The 17,752-nt window shown below is 35.4% G+C and overlaps 1 protein-coding gene across 2 annotated transcripts in view; it reads left to right on the top strand.

Annotated features, from left to right (window-relative positions):
* LOC107672832 (high affinity immunoglobulin epsilon receptor subunit beta-like) overlaps window positions 1-11,783 on the top strand; it is a 13,682-nt gene extending 1,899 nt beyond the window's left edge. Inside the window, exons 2-9 of one of the 2 annotated variants that reach the window (XM_016466200.1) lie at window positions 1,427-1,554; window positions 1,874-1,990; window positions 2,096-2,152; window positions 3,869-4,006; window positions 5,759-5,809; window positions 6,404-6,517; window positions 11,141-11,206; window positions 11,387-11,783. In XM_016466200.1, coding sequence (XP_016321686.1) covers window positions 1,459-1,554; window positions 1,874-1,990; window positions 2,096-2,152; window positions 3,869-4,006; window positions 5,759-5,809; window positions 6,404-6,517; window positions 11,141-11,206; window positions 11,387-11,521 — 774 coding nt within the window. In that variant the 5' untranslated portion in view covers window positions 1,427-1,458 and the 3' untranslated portion in view covers window positions 11,522-11,783. The remainder of the gene's footprint in view (window positions 1-1,426; window positions 1,555-1,873; window positions 1,991-2,095; window positions 2,153-3,868; window positions 4,007-5,758; window positions 5,810-6,403; window positions 6,518-11,140; window positions 11,207-11,386) is intronic. The other variant, XM_016466201.1, reaches the window with a different exon arrangement.
* The last annotated feature ends 5,969 nt before the right edge of the window (window positions 11,784-17,752 follow it).

Below are 17,752 nucleotides of genomic sequence, written 5' to 3'. Positions count from 1 at the left end.
ATACATATATTATACACACACAAATATACGCGCACACACAAAGAAAAACAAGTAGATAGAAAAAATAGAAAGCTAGTGTTTGTTTGTTTTTTGTTGTTGTTTTTTTAAATAAAAATAAAAAAGAAGATAAATATAGATAAAGTCGAATTAAAATAGAATAGAAAGTGCTAGAGTTAGAGGGTCAAATAAAGATGGAAGAGATGTGTTTTTAGTCGTTTCTTGACTCAGTACTCGGCTGCTCAGATTGAGTTGGGCAGGTCATTCACCAGGAGGGAACAGTTAATGAAAAAGTCAATGAAAGTGATTTTGTGCCTCTTTGGGATGGCACAATAATACGCCGTTCACTTGCAGAACGCAAGCTTCTAGAGGGCACATAACTCTGAAGTAATGAGTTTAGGTAAATGGGTGCAGAGCCAGTGGTGGTTTTGTAGGCAAACATTAATGCCTTGAATTTAATGCGAGCAGCTACTGGTAGCCAGATAGGTATTTATACAATACCGTTTCAAACAGCTCCACAGGAGTAATTTAGTAGCATTGTAAAGTTTCAGCAGTTATAAAAATGACTTCAGTTTCAGCTGTAAAACATCTCTACAGAAGATAATTACCATTATTTAGGTCAAGTCAGTTAAGTGATTCGATTCAGTTCAATGACAGTGTCAGTGTTACAGAGTTGATCAAATTATGAAACAAATTCTGTCCAGCTATAAAGCAGCTCTAAAGAAAACAATAGTGTCATTATTCAGATTAATTGACTTGAACCTTGATTCAGATCTATTCAGTAATTTCCTTATTAATAAAACGACTGCAATGGCAGCTCTACTGAAGACAACAGTGTCATTAAGCAGTTCAGTTCAGTTCTCATCCAGTCCTGTCAGTGCAGTCAAATTGATAATATTTCTAAAAGTTCATTCTCTATTAAGCACCCTTTTTAAGCACATGAGTATTAACTAAATATTGGGATGTAATGTGATGATGTTTGCTATAGCGGTTGTGTTCACTTTGTCAGTTTAGGGTTAGTAACGATAAATAACTTTACAAGTCAGTAACCACATTTGAGGTTGTGGGTTATGAGTTTAAGAATAGTCCATTGTAAAACCCATATTTGGCTAATCTGATCACTGCATCCTTCTATGGTGGACCTTTAGGCCAGAGATAGCATGGAAAAAAGATATGGAATATATGGAAAATAAAAACAGTAACCTTTTAATGGACTTTCAGGCACAAATGATACCATGAGCAAACCCTTTTTGAGCGTTAATGTGATTTAATGCTCAATCACTCATATTTTTGTCCTTTTCATTCTGTCATGCACTGTCCTTATCTGTCTTCGTTCTTATTTCTCTCTTTTTCCCTATTCAGTTCAGTTTCTTCTTCAAAACCAGCTATTCTTACACTTCTTATCTCCAACTGATTCTCTTGATTTTAGCATAGCCAGGCCTCAAACTGACTGACCTCAGCATGGGCATTGAGAGTCAGGGCCCCACGCGCCCTGCAGGAAACCTGACGCCAAAGCAGGTCAAGACATTTCAGAAGGTGGAGCCGAAAGCACTGGGGGTGAGTGTTACATTCACTGCAACAAATCCCACACCAAATGCATAAAAAAGTGCACAGGAATATCTTCCATGCACCAGAGTTCGTTCTTATACTGTAAGCCACTGTGTTGCACATTTCATACAATATGATTGCATGAATGGCTTTGTAATAATGTGACTATGCAAATGTTTGAAGCTATTTAGAGTGTCAAAAAATATTTCTCGAAACAAACTGAATCTTTGACATCAAATAAAAGTATAATGGTTTTCTGGTATAAAACCATTGAAATGGCCTATTTGGCAGCATTAAGTTAATTGAGTTTGTTGTTTTGTTGTTTCAGTCCATTCAGATCATCATTGCAGTCTTGTGCTTGTGTCTGAGCATCACCATTCTTCAGCTCTATGAAGAGGTTCACTTCTCTCCTGATGTCATTGTTGTGGTAGTGATCGTTGTTCAGGTAAGCTGAACGTGCTAATGGACCTTAAAAGCAGGGTGTTTAATCTATTATGAATCCAGTTGTCACTAAGGATGTTGCAAACTTCAAGAATTCTCTTGTTATCAGTTGCTTGTGTCTGGATCCATTTTAATCCATGCTGGACGGTTCCCGTCTCTGTTCTGGGTGAGTACAAGTTCAAGGTTTGCAGAGTTAATGAAACTATACTAACCTACTCACCTACCCACCCTGAACCCTCACTACTAGTCAACATTTTGGACACGCTTGACTAAATTTATGTTTCTCTTATTTTTTAATGCTTATGAATTTGATTGAGATTAGTTTTGTAGAAAAAAAAAAGACTCCTTTTTCGTTTATGTTTTTTAAAAGTTGTTTTTGTTTGTTTTGGTTTTGTTTGGATTGGTTTTGGAGCAGATAGTGAATGTTTAATGTTATGCATAAATGATTGAAATTAGTTCTGTAGAAAAATATGAATAATGCCTGTTTACGATTTTCTTAAAGGGGTCATATGATTTTGCTAAAAAGAACATTATTTGTTTTGTTTTGGAGCAGATAGTTAATGTTTAATGCTTATGTATAATTGATAGAAATTATTTCCGTAGAAAAATATGAATAATGCCTGTTTATGGTTTTCATAAAAGTTGTTTTGTTTTGTTTTGTTTTGGAGATGATAATGAATGCTTAATGCTTTTGCATAATTGATGAAAATTAGTTATTTAGAAAAAAATTGTCATGTTTATATGTCATGTTTACGATTTTCTTAAAATTTGTTTTGTTTTGGAACAGATAGTGAATGTTTATGAAAAATAGAAATAGTGACTGTTTATGATTTTCTTAAAAGTTTGTTTTGTTTGCATTTGGAGCAGATAGTTACAGAGCTCCGCACATGGCATGCAGGAAAAAAATAGTAGGCTAAATCGTGTGCATGATTTACTAATTTGTTTCCTCGATGTACTAAAACGAGCACACGATTACTATTTCGTTCCCTCGATTTATAAATTGTGCACACGATTACTATTCCGTTCCCTCGATTTATAAATTGTGTGCACGGTTTACTAATTCGTTCCCTCGATTTGCTAAATCGTGCACACTATTTATGAATTGAGAGAACGAATTAGTAAATTGTGCGCATGATTTATTTATTTATTTTTGCATGTCATGTGCGGGGCTCCGTAGATAGTGAATGCTTAATGTTTATGCATAAATGTTTGAAATTAATTTTGTAGAAAAATATAAATACTGATTTTCTTAAAAGTTGTTTTGTTTTTGTTATGTTTGGTGTGGTTTTGGTGTTTTGTTTTCTTGTTTTTTGTTTTGTTTTGTGTTGTTTATTTTGGTTTTGGAGCAGATAGAGAATGCCTAATGCTTATGCATAAAGGATTGAAAAAAGACAACTAGATTAGGAAGCAAGCTAGAGAACAGTTTTTTAAGTGCATTCGTTTAAGAGTGTGTTCAAGTGTGGTAGTTAAGTGCTTGCAGAAGAGGTGTGTCTTCATCTGCTTTTTGAAAGTTGTGATGGTCTCAGCAGTTGGTGAACGTTAGTAGCAGGTTGGCAGGCGTTTGGTTTGGAGCCAACAATCACATAATTACATATCAGTCACTCATGTGAACTACTTGAAACCTGTCGAGCTTTAATCTATACAAAGAAGAAGAGAGAAGTACAAGAGAGTTATGATCTGGTCTTTACATAATTCCCATGCTTCCAATCTCATAGTTTGATGACTGTGGAAAATAATCATCATAAAAAAAGTATGTTGACTGGCATTGTATTTCAGTTTTTTTCTCTCAGTACTGCATTGGCTTTCATTTTTCAGTGTTTTATCAAATGACAGTAAATGAGTTATATGAGCTGCACAGTAACTTCTGTCCCACCATGTGAAGGTGAAAGCCACACTGGTTGCTCACCTGGTCAGTGCAGCGTTTTCCACTGCTGTTCTTGGGCTGCTGTCCCGTCACCTGCCTTACCGTCAGGACACGTACCACTGTGAGCACTGCAGGAGACTGGAGATCTATGCTGTGGTGAGCTCACACATCTGCTACTGCTGAGCGCCTTGCATTATGGGAAGGGTTTGCACATTTAAACATAGTCCTGTAGATATGTATGCATACACTATATTGATGATAAATGCATGTGGGTGAGTTTTGGGTGCAGTGGGAAGGATAAAACACTGTAAGTGGGCGATGATGTGAGGAACTGGCCACATCAACTTTCTTGTTACAGTTTTTTCTTCAAGCAGTTTCCTTGATGCCTTTTCAAAGGACTGTACCGAAGTGCAAAACATAGCATCTTCAAAAGTTTCAATTATAATGTGTGTCTGTCAAAAAGTCAGGTTCGTATACTTCACATGGTTGAAGAATTTTTGTGAATCTTCAGTAAAGACCTGTTTGTCTGCTTTTTTATATAAAGTCAAATTAGTACTTTCAAAGTTGGAAGTTGTTTCATAGTACAATTTTGGTTTGCTTAAACCTGACATTAAAATTATACGTACCATTTGATTAGACCTTCTGTTTAATTTTTTTAGCCTGTGTAGGAGCTTAATAAATTGAAGGATTATGTTGGAATGAATTTAAAGTCTTTGGATGAAATATACAGAGAAAAAAGACAGGTAATGTTGTTATTTGGGGTACTGACTTCTGATTTGATGTGGGGTTGTGTATATGCAACTTATACTTTATTAAATTGCTTTAAATTGGAAAGCAATTTAAGCAATTCGATTGGAATGTATAATTGTAATTGGTTTATCATCATTTTTAATTGTTGAAATATATAGATAGATATGAGTTGTTGGCATAATCACAATGATACTTTCACATCTCTCCTATTAATTTATTACTGCTTTGTAATGTACATTTTGTCTTAAAATATATTTATAACAGAGTAGAATACAGACCCTTTGCACTTGGTACAGACTTTTTTTTCCAATGAAGGAGAAAATGAATCAAATCAGTGCCCTTTCAAGGTATTTGGACAGTAAAGTGAAACGATTTTAAACACAAATTATTTTAGATCTAAAATGGAAAATGAAAAGAATTTCCATAATGGTCTTGAAAGCTAAAATATAAAATTATAAAATGGAATATTAAGATGGAATATTGCCGTTTTCTTGGTTTGAAGTTGTCTTTGGTCTGGGGTTTTTTTTTTTTTTGACTGATGCTTATGTTTGTAATTGCTTTTTTATGTTTTGATCCCAGTGATGGCAAGCCACATTAACATTCTTTGGGCAAGATTTACTAACAGATTGCACCAGCACTAACCCTCTTTTGGAATTAAAAACATTAAAAACGCAGTGAATTTAAATGAATCATGCAAGGTGATTTACTAATGTATGCGCTTGTCAGTTTTCTGGTATTTCCACCATCATTTAACATCCAGAAACAGCATATATTAACCTCCCACTCCCATCAGCACTTTTATGGGATTGCACTCTCGTGCTAATTTGCCCTGTTTAGTAAATCTGGTCCTTGGTCTGACACCAATTAAAAACTCAAAAGGTATCTGGGAAAAAAAGTGAATAATTTCTTTCAGTAAGAAACATCTTTAATATTAGCTGTCCAATTATGTCTATGTCCAATGGGGCTTGTTCCAATCTCAGAAGTTCAAAACCTTTCTGAGGGCACTGTCGTTTGTCAAGGAAGCCAAAAAACTATAACAGTTTTTCTAAATTGGCTAATTGGGTGTGCTTGCAGCTACATTTGTATATGAATAATAGCTTTATAGCTGCATTTACAAAATTCAACATAATTTTGTCTTTTGTGTCTGCTTTTCCAAAGCAACAATATTGTTACAGGAAGTGCACTTATACTGTCGAGAGAAATTGTAAAGTAAGTAATTCTTACCTTTATGTTTGCCTTTGTTTACATGAATGTGCTTAATTATATGCTGATAATGCAAGAGAAAAAAACAGGTCAATTGAATAGGAGGCAATTCAAGCATAAAACATAGTATGTTAATTCAGGTAAACTGGGTCACCAGTGTGACAGCATCACAAAAATTGGTCCAATTTGCCTGAATTCACTCTACAGTTCAGGATCTTTTTAAAAAAAACATGACCAGTAGCTTTGTGTATATTTGAAGGAGAGTGAATGCATGTGGTAGCAGGGTGTGGGTTATTTTGAAGATTGTGTTGTCAGTTTTGCACTTTGGGCCAGTTGTCTGAAAATGCTTCAGAATGAAAGATACCTTTAATTATTTGCAGATGTGCTATTAAAACTCAGATGGCCGCTCTTTTGCTAATCTTTTTCAATATTTCAACAATATCTGCTTTAGCCTATGTGCTTGTCCATGTTTGTAACTTACTGAAAGAGGAAATCTCTTTGGCATCTTACAAACATGTGGACAAGCATGTCAGCTTTGATGGCTGTGTCTATTATTATGCCTTAGATTGTTGTTTTTCTGTCTCTTTTGGCTGCTGTCAGCTCTTGATCGATGGCTTCTTGGCCACACTGGTTCTGTTTCTGGTGGTGGAGTTGGCGATCTGCATTGTAACCATCTTGTTTGGACTCAATGCTCTGGCTAAAGGTGGCATGCAGGTCAGTTAAACACATGTGCAATGAAATAGTAGGATTGAGAGAGTATGTTGATTTTGGTGATTGTATGGGAGAGTCAGAAATTAATAAATTTTTGAATGTATCTGTGTTGTCTGTCTTCATGTCAAATACTTAAATCAGAATACTATCAATTGTTACCAATTAAATTTGATTGGTAATGTATTTACATAACAGTTGCATAATGATATGAGCTTAATTATGATTTTAAATAGCCTACACAAAGTATATAAATTATACAATTAAAAAACTGGAACAACATTTTGAAAAAAAAAATTATTTGTTGGTTATTACTGTTGATATTGTAACAATGATTATTAATGTTGATAAATAGAATTTATTATTTATAGATTTCACATTTGTCATGTTACTAAGATGAAAAATAAAATGTATTTTCACACTAGCAATAAATTTTATAGAAAGTGAGCAAAAAAAATTGCCCATCACCAAAGTCCCTTTCAAGGAAAGTCTGTTCACTCAGCAGCCATATTTGCAATGCCTCGGGAAGCTATTTCGTGCATCCAAGACCCAGTCCTATCTGAATAAATGGGGGAAATCCTGAAATCTCAAAAATCTCGGTCCCACTTTATATTAGGTGGCCTTAACTACTATGAACGTACATCAAATAATAAGTACAATGTACTTATTGTGTTCATATTATCAGTGCTTGAAGTGGAAAAAAAAGAATTGAAGGTACTGCAATTTATTTATTTGTATTTTTTATATTAAATAACTACTTTTTAATTTTCATAATTCACAATGTAGGCTATGTATAGTGCCGCAATCAATCAGTAATTACACAAACGTTTTCAATACAAATAACCACAAGTCAAGCTGCGATACCAAACAGGACCACAGGGAGACGTCAAAGACCACTAAACCTCCACTGGATACATTCAGAATCGCTAAACTTCTTACCACCGCATAACACCTCAGCCAGCCAGCGTCCATTATAAACATTCTTGCTTTTAATCTAAATACACAATGAAAAGAATAATTTACTGACATCTGGACATGAGTCACTATTCTCTCCACAATCTCTGATGAAATTGGCCGTGTTTCATCAGAAATTCATGAATTTCTCTGCATTAGCGCTGTGTTTGTCCAACTGTTTGAATTTGCTTACTGGATCCTTGGACTTTCCAGGAGTTTATCGGTTTCCATTAATGATCGCAAAAACTGCTTCTTTTCATTGTTAAGGTCTTGTTTTCGTTATAATGTACTGATTCAAATTAGTATTTAATTATTATTCTACTTCTCCCGACATGCTTTTGCACCTCGCACAATTTGGGGGAGGGGGGCTCTGTCAGAGCTCTGCTCTGTCACTGTCTCTGTCACTCTAAACAAAGAGTGACAGTGACAGAGCAGAGCCAATTCATAAAATAACAATATTTAAAAGCACACGTAATTGGCCCCGCCCGGCTCGTTGTTAGCCCTGGCTCGCACTGGCCAGACAGTGGAAAAGCGACAACCCCTGCGGTAGACCGACTCCGCTTGCGTTCATTCACGCGATTTGTCGAGATGAGAGGTGACCCCTCCTGGTAGTGTGATTTATATACTGTTATTTCACCAGACGCTGACGCTTTGACTCTGAGTACCGGCAACATGTCAGAAGTGCCGGTACGCACGAAAAAGTGCCAGTACGCTAAAGGCTAAAATACAGAAGTGCCGGTGTTGTGCCGAATTCTGCACCCCTGCCAGATTATGCACCCCCTCGTTGAAGTCGCTACCTGATTGCCTAATCCCAACCCCACCCCTAATCCTAACCCCTCCCCCACACCTACTCCTAAACCTACCAATACTAGGGGGTGCAAAATCTGGCAGGGTGCAAATTTCGGCACTACCGGTGTGTACCGGCCCACTTCAAGGACTGCATATTGTATTGCAAAACACTTTTGCTTCTATTGAGGTGGGATACGGGTAAGGTTAGGGACAGGTTTGGTGGTATGGGTAGGTTTAAGGTGGGTTAAGGTGTAAGGGATGGGTCAACAGTGTAATTATAAATGTAATTCCAGAAATTAATTACAGATGTAATTAAATGCAGGTATTTTAAAAATATAAGTACAATGTAAAAACATGTATGTACACAATAAGAGCATTGTACCAGATTATTAATTTAAATGTAAGTGCATAGTAGTTAAGGCCACTTAATATAAAGTGGGAACAAATTGTCTCCTGAGCTCACAATTAAATTACATATTTCTAATCAGCAACAAAATCTTAAATGAACGGCCCCATAACAATTGTTCATTATGCTCAAATAGCATTTAAAAGCTTATTTTTCAGGCTAGACCAGCCAATGCGCAGTCATAAGCGCGGTTTCTCAGGTTTCTATGGAAAAAAAGAGTTTCTAATGGCAGCTGCAGTGATTTAATGATTCAGTCAGCAGTTGGCTCTTTCATTTAAGGCAGGACTATTCCGCCATATTGCGCTTTGCCATTTTCCCCAAGTATAGAACTAAACCGTCTTTGTGTATCTATAGTGTTTGCCCATAACTGAAGGGGACCATGACAGTCTGCACTCTTAAAAATAAACTTTCTTTATTAGCATTGATGATTCCAGTAACATCCATAGAACCTTTATATTACACAAAAGGTTCTTGACAGCTGCTGGTCTTTAAATTGTTTTTGCACTAAGGAAAATGGTTATTTTAAGAACATTTCACTGAAAGATTCTTTGGTGAACCTAAAAGTGTTCTTCAATGGCATCACTGCAATAACCCAATTTTGGTACCTTTATTTTAAGAGTGTAGCTTGAGTTATGCACTCATGTAACCATGTTTCCCTGAGGAAGGAGACCGTGCGTCCTCATAGTGTCCGCTAGAGGACACAGCATGTGTTCCCTAGAAGGGGAACGTCTCGGGTTACGCATGTAACCATGTTTCCCCGAGAGGGAATGAGACCGTGCGTCCTCATAGTGTCCGCTAGAGGACACAGCATGTGTTCCCTAGAAGGGGAACGTCTCGGGTTACGCATGTAACCATGTTTCCCCGAGAGCAAAGGAGACCATGCATCCTCATAGTGTCCGCTAGAGCAGATGTCCCCAACCACCGGGTCGCGACCCACTACCGGCCCGTGGAAGAATTGCTACCGGGTCGCAAGAATGTTCTGGGAAAAATGTGTATAGATATGACACACTGTTATTTATTGTGCGGTCGCAGTTGATCTGTAATAGGTATGGATGAGACGTGATTCACAGATTAATTTGCCAATTTACATGTACAAGCAATTTTAAACCACAAGAAGGAGAAACGAAAGAGAGCTCAATTCGTTACTCACGCGCTGTTCTTAGTGTTTCAACCCACAATATAATGCGTTGAAACACTATATAATGATATTATAATACTTTATAATAGCCTTATATATATATATATATATATATATATTAGGCTATATATATATATACCCCGCTTCCAGCCGGTCCGCGAGAATATTTTCCAAATGTAACCGGTCCGTGGTGAAAAAAAGGTTGGAGACCCCTGCGCTAGAGGACGCAGCGTGAGTTCCCTAGAAGGGGAACGTCTCGGGTTACGCATGTAACCATGGTTCCCTGAGAGGGAACGAGACACTGCTTCCTTTAACGTACACTATGAGGACGCAGCACGAGTTCCCTAGAAGGGGATCTCTTGTTATAATGAACGAAGCTGTCTACAGTGCATAATGTATCTCTTTTTGCATAGTATCTGCACTTTGTTGTTTATGATGACAGAATTCACAATAGTGCATAATTCAGTCGGTTATATATACCCCGCTTCCAGCCGGTCCGCGAGAATATTTTCCAAATGTAACCGGTCCGTGGTGAAAAAAAGGTTGGAGACCCCTGCGCTAGAGGACGCAGCGTGAGTTCCCTAGAAGGGGAACGTCTCGGGTTACGCATGTAACCATGGTTCCCTGAGAGGGAACGAGACACTGCTTCCTTTAACGTACACTATGAGGACGCAGCACGAGTTCCCTAGAAGGGGATCTCTTGTTATAATGAACGAAGCTGTCTACAGTGCATAATGTATCTCTTTTTGCATAGTATCTGCACTTTGTTGTTTATGATGACAGAATTCACAATAGTGCATAATTCAGTCGGTGAATGTGCACACTCAACAAAAATAATTTTCAGCACTAATCTAAGTGGTTTTGATTGGCCATTCGTGTACTCGTAAACATCTGTGACTGGCCATAATACTGCAAAAAAACAACACGTAAAACTAAATCTTTGATGAAACATAAGTAGAACTAAATGTAATGCCGAAATCAACACTTTCCATGTCATTTCGCATTTCACTTTAATCACAACAATCATAAGATTTAGTTTAATGCTGCAGAGACATTTTTTGCCACGTTTGTTAAATCTGTGGGGTGTTTTAGTTCATTTTGGTGGCATTTTTGCCCCAAGCCCCCATTCATTTCCAACCCTGCATTTTATTTATTACATGATAATTAGTGTAACAGATTTGGTAAACTTCTAGTATAAATGTGATTCTTTTTCTAAAATAACTTAGCATGTAGAGTGGTGTTCAGAAATATTTTTATTTGTTTTCTTTGTATTTTGTGATCTCCTCTTCACAATCTTCATGATGAACTAATATAATACAGTGATCTCTATGTTTTTCCGCAGCTTCCTGGTTTTAGACAGCGTGCTTCCCCATCTCAGCCCGAGGCCGTCACCCCTAGCCAACCTCAGGTACACCCAGGAGCACTTCCAGATTTCAGTTGGGATTCAACCTTGCTTGGTTTTGGAAAACATCTAATGTGAAGTTAGAGCTAGTCAATCCGTTGCTTTCTCATATTTAACTCTCTGCTAGTTCTTGACCCTTTCAACCAATCAAACGTCTGCTTTTTCCCACTCATTCAAACCCTACAGGTGGAAGTGTTGGTGTCAGAGGTGGAGCCAATGCCTGAGCGTGAACCTGAACCCAAATCTGAACCGATAGAAGAAATCCCCAGCCCTCCCACTGAACCTCAAGTGGCGCCCATTGACTCTTTAACAGACGTTTGATGCTTTGTACTCATGTGATCTGTATGTATATTGTAGAGATGAGTGAGGTTTTAGCAGCAAGGGTTTTTGTATTTTAGTGATGTATGAAATCAACATGATAGGGCTTTGTAAAATAGGCCATTATCATCATACTTAAAAAAGATGGTTCAACCAAAAATAGAAATTCATTTGCTCCCTCATGTTGGTCCAAACCCATGACTTTCGGTTACACATTATTTTCAGGTGTCCTTGTTACAGAGTAATTAAGTACTGAGTAATATTAATTAACTACATGAACTTACTATATGGTTAGGGTTAGGATTAGGGTTTGGCTTAGGGTTACTTGCATGTAATTATGCATAATTTATTGTTATTATAATAGTAAGTACATGTAATGTGTAACAAGGACACCTTAAAATAAAGTGTTACCTGACTTTCTTTGGTACAATGAAAATGGATGGGGACCAGGGTTGTCAAGCTCCAGAAAGGACAAAAAATCACCATAAAAGCAAAAACAAGAGTTGTTCGTATAACTTGTGCACAATATTCCAAGTCTTTTGAAGTCATACATTTATGGCAGCCATTAAAAATATTGCTTGACTACTGTGATCACCCGTTCATGTTATGAAAAGAGCAATTTAGACATCCTACTATTATTTTATCCTTTTGCATTCTTCTTTAACATCTTTAAAGAAACATTTTTAAAAGTTGTGGGTTTCAAAAGACATGAGAGTGAATTTTCATTTTGAGGTGAACTATTGGTTTAACATTGTATTACCTGCAGAGTTTCTTCTTGTCTGACAACTGAAGACTTGCAGTGTTTGCAAAGCAGCACACAGATATTCTTCAAATATTCAGGGTCAAAACTTAACCCTAAATTTGAAACTTCTCCAATTAATTTAACCTGAACCACTAATTTCACCTTGCTTGTTTTATCTGTTATTGTTAACTTTCATCCTTAAAAAAGTAAGATAATTCTCCTTTTGATAGAATCACTTAAACTTAACTGGGAGCACAGATGTCATCATATAATTTGCATATTGAATGGTGATTGGTCTTCTTTCTTGCATCTGTTTGAATAATGAATTGTGATTGGTGAATGCTTGCATTCTTCCTTGCATATATTTAATCATTCACACTGTCTATGTATTAATCGTTTACACTGTGTGCTGTGTATATTGATGCTTGCAATGGCAAAACAGCTTTAATGTAGCATGAATCAAACCGATGTTTCGATTTTAGGCTTTGGTTCTGTGTGAATTAAATTTTGCACAGGCTAGAAATTGTACTGTATTTGGCTTTCCCACAAACATGTAAAACTTTCAGGGAATTTCAGGGAATTTGAACATTGTGATTTCCAGGCCTGAAAAAGTCATAGAAATGAGTGAATATAGAATTTTGTTTTTCTAATAATGCACAGATCTAGAATATTTTATTTGCTAGAAATATTCTAGGTGCAATCTCTATAAAATGGCTTTTTTTATGTAGTAACAACTGAAAAATAAAATTATTAAAATTCATTGATCAAAGTCCGTGGGAAGCTTGACAATTATTTTGCTGCCTTGCAAACTCTGCCGTTTTTGCAGGGTGTATCAGAATAAAGTACATGATGAAAAAAATAACATTAACGAATGCAGAAAGATCATAGCATGATTGGTGTAAATGTAATCATAGCTCAAACAAAAAAAAAATGTTGCACATCTTGCAGGGAAAAATGTATGTAAACAATGCAAGCATGCATAGCTGGATCCATTTAATGCAAGACAGCTTTAAATCATTGTCAGCTGTCATCTACAACCAACAAACTATAGTGCGGGCAATATCATGTTAATTGAAAAATGGCATCAAACCCACCACTGATCTGCAATAATGAGTACTTCTATTGAGCTAACCTACTAACAAACAAAATTCTCTGTATGATATTCTAATATATGTTACATCATGTAAAATATTCCCACAGTTCATTTGGCCTCTTGAGTGTTAGTAATGTGTGTAATCTGATAACACTATCTATATTGGACCTCCATGCTCACAAGAGAATGAAAAATAGTAATAATATCTTACCAGATAAGTTGGGCTTGATCTCTTACATCCTATTAAAAAAAAAAAAATGTTGTGTTCACTGTTAATATCAAACAGTGGCATGAGTTATTTCCCTGTTGATATGTTGTATATTCCTGATTAATGTCATTGGTGCTAGTACACTAGTACATCTAAAAAATACATTTCAGCGCAGGATGAGGTTTTGTGTGTGAGAAACCATGCTTTCATCTTTCATATAATCATTTTGTATCCTTCAATTACCAATAAATAGGTGAGAGAGAGAGGATAACCAGGTTTAAATGGGGAGAGTTCGAATAGAGCTTTTTGCCATTGTTGTTTCACAAAGCTTAATAATTCAGCTAATAGTTATTATTGTTGTACGTTACTCACTCACCAGACTCACGGATTGTCATTTTTAGTATCTCTCAAGAATCTGAATTTGTTACAATACAGTCATAATCCAAGGAGCATTTTATTACAGATCTTATAAACCAAAGCATTTTGTTTCTCTTCTACGGTTTATTCACTTTCGTACCTCTTTTACACAACATCTGTGTATTTTCTGCTCTGTTCACTCTTGTCACCTCTTGTTTAATTGTAATTTTGAGCATGCTGCTGTGAGTTTCCACTAGATGGGGATCAAAGGAATTGGTGTGACATTGTAGCACATTCTCATAGTGTTTGAAGTGCAGTGTATTTTAGGTGCTGAATGGATTTATTAAACCACTTTTATGCACCAACAATGTGAGATTATTATTTCTTATTTGTGACCCTGGAGCACAAAACCAGTCTTAAGTCGCTGGGGTATATTTGTAGCAATAGCCAAAAATACATTGTATGGGTCAAAATTATCAATTTTTCTTTTATGCCAAAAATCATTAGGATATTAAGTAGAGATCATGTTCCATGAAGATATTTTGTAAATTTCCTACCGTAAATATAGCAAAACGTAATTTGTGATTAGTAATATGCATTGCTAAAGACTTCATTTGGACAACGTTAAAAGTGATTTTCTCAATATTTAGATTTTTTTGCACCCTCAGATTCCAGATTTTCAAATAGTTATATCTCGGCCAAATATTGTCCTATCCTAACAAACCATACATTAATGAAAAGCTTATTTATTCAGCTTTCAGATGATGTATAAATCTCAATTTTGAAAAATGTACACTTAAGACTGGTTTTGTGGTCCAGGGTCATATTTCACATTTTGAACTTTTTAGTGTATAAATAGAATCTTGTAGCAGTAAATTGGTGTTTTTCATGCTGCTGTCATGCAAAAAACTCTATTCTATTCTATTGTTAATTTTACAATTTTGTCGATACTTTTAGCAAGTTAATATTGTCTGTTTAAATTATTGAGATGTTTTTTATCAGCTGTATGGACTCTCATTCTGACGGCACCCATTCACTGCAGAGGATCCATTGGTGAGCAAGTGATGTAATGCTAAATGTCTCCAAATCTGTTCAGATGAAGAAACTAATTCAAAAAACAAACCTGAGGGTGTGTGCCATTTCAACAAATTGTATTTATTTGGGCTGAACTATTGCTTTAAAATTTGAATGTTGTAATAGAATCGCAGTTTTTAATACTATTATTCAGTCTCTTCTTATGATTGTGTAGGACGTTAATGGTTGCCAGGATTCATCTTACTCAAATTCTCTGGCTACAAAAAAAAAAAACATGCACACATGCACAAAAGATTGATATGGAGAGGTTAATAGAAAGTAGAACAGCCAGATAAGTTCTTTATCTATTCCTCATTAGTGTTTAAATGACCAAACTGATTGCTAATGAGTAGATTGTATCTGTGTTCTTCAACACTTGGAGACAGATTGTGTTAAAAACAAACGCAAGCAATCTGAAGCATCTAGCAAACGTGCAAACAAACATACCACATGCAGGTGAGTTGTCTATTGCTATATATACCCTTTTGAAAAATAGAACACTTTGCCATATTTGATTCAGTTGCAGTTAATGAAATGACATTATAGTTTAAACTTATATTAAATGCAACTTCACTGTACTGAAGTATTTTCTTGTGTAGTTAAAGTGTACTGAAGAATGTGCTGACAAGGATTTATGATGAACTCAAATATACTTTAATGTCATTTCTACTTGTATGCCATGTATTTAAAATATTTGCAATGAAGTTGCAATCCAGTACCTTTAAAATATGGTAACTTTTAATGTTTTATCATATAACACAGTTAAAATTATAATTAAGTACTTTCAAGCATGACAAAAAATTATTAAAACAAAAACAGGAATTAAAACATCCTGTAAAGCAAAACTTTCATTTGCTATTATTACAAAGTGCACTTTTTAAAAGTCTGTTAGCAAACAGTCATAAAAATTAACTTTATTTAAGTACACTCTAGTGGCCCTTCATTTTATTATAGGCTATTATACACTGTAAAAAAAAAATCTGTGACATTTACAGTAAAATACCGGCAGCTGTGGTTGCCAGAACTTCACCGTAAGAAATATGGTAGCAACATTTTAGGTTTTACAGACTTAAATTCACAATAAAATACCGTATTTCATTAACTGATGTAATGTTAATAAACCAACATATTGAAGTACTAATATCTGTTTTGAACCATTGTAATACACTAATAACCACCAAAAACTGGTGGTGATGAGAAAGTTACATGATGAACCAAAGCTCATCACAAACAGCTTTTCTACGAGCTGAGGAGGGCAATACTTATATATAGAAGGTATATACAAACACTAAACCCCATCATGGTGACACACATGATACTGAAATAATGCAATAAACATTAATTTAACAACATTAGATGTAAGATTAAACCCTAGTGTACACAACTGATAAGAAAAAACTAAGAAGAAACATGTTATTTAAAAAAAATAATAATTAAAAAAATCAAATATGAAGTGTCATGCAGGGAATTCTGGGAGTGTCAATTTACGGTTTTTCACTGTAAATTATACAATGACTTTTTATTTTTCACTTCCAAAAACCGTATTTTTAACAGCAGTAACTGTAAAATCACATTAAATGTAATTACATGTATTCACTGAATATAGTATGGAAACTTACTGTTAACCAGTTAACAGGTTTTTACTGTAGCATTTTTACAGTCTTTTACTGTTAAAATCACAATAATTTTTTACAGTGTATGCATGTACAGTTTTTTCTTTTGTATATATATATTGTGCTTATAACATTTGAAGTGTATATTTAATCAAAAATTAAGGACACTTCTTTTACACAAGTGTGTGAATCGGAAATGTACAACTCCCTGCTCCCATAAGTGTTTTATAAACAGACTGTATAAATATCACTGTTTAAAATTCTCTCTGATTAATAATCCACAAATAATGACTTTACTTTTTCTGATCACCTTGTGACGCAAAACTGTTACTAAAGATAGAATAGGCGCAGCACCTCTGACATTCAGCCAGGAAATCAAACACAAACAATAGCTGACTACTTATAAAACACATCGTATATGGAACAACTGGCATTCTGTTGAAAGCAGAGTGTATCAAGGGTTTTGTCCGAGATTGCAGTTGTTTTCTTTCTGCTTTGGCATGATTACTCAGAGCACACTGATAAGCAGGTTTATGTGATCTTTTACACATGCCTCTACATGTAACATTTGTTCATTATTTGCTGGTGAACCACTTAAAACGTGTAAATATTATATGATAATAGCCCTAAAAGTATGCTTAAAATATCTAAATGTCTGCTATAGAAGCAAACTCTACCATTACATTTAATATGGATCTGAGTGCAGGTATAGCTTACATGAAGGTATTTACTGATCCCTGACTGATTTTATTAGGTTATACAATTTCTTAATATATATAATATTATCTTAAACTTATGAGGGAATGTTAACATTGCAGAGGAAAATGTGGAATAGTTTGGAGAGGCATGAAAGATGTAGTGGCTGAGTTAGGGTACTGATTATTTTTAATCATCTATGTACTTTGAGATGATTACTAATTCTAGCATTTTTGCTAAAAAATCTAGCTAAGTTTGATTTTCAACAATAAATAAATATTTGATCACTTAATTGCACTTTAAAGTCACAATATGTAATTTTCGCCACTAGAGGGCGCGTATTCAAAATAAACAAATAGACAAAGGCGTAGTTTGATGCCGTGACTGAGTGTGAAATCATGGGAGTTGTCGTCTTCATCCCCACAGCCGATGCAATCCGACGGGACTCGGG

Source organism: Sinocyclocheilus anshuiensis, unplaced genomic scaffold, assembly GCF_001515605.1.
Source record: "Sinocyclocheilus anshuiensis isolate Anshui unplaced genomic scaffold, SAMN03320099.WGS_v1.1 scaffold132, whole genome shotgun sequence".
NCBI lineage: Eukaryota > Metazoa > Chordata > Actinopteri > Cypriniformes > Cyprinidae > Sinocyclocheilus > Sinocyclocheilus anshuiensis.
The sequence above is the reverse complement of the archived record's forward strand: the minus strand, read 5'-3'. Positions and strand labels throughout refer to the sequence as shown.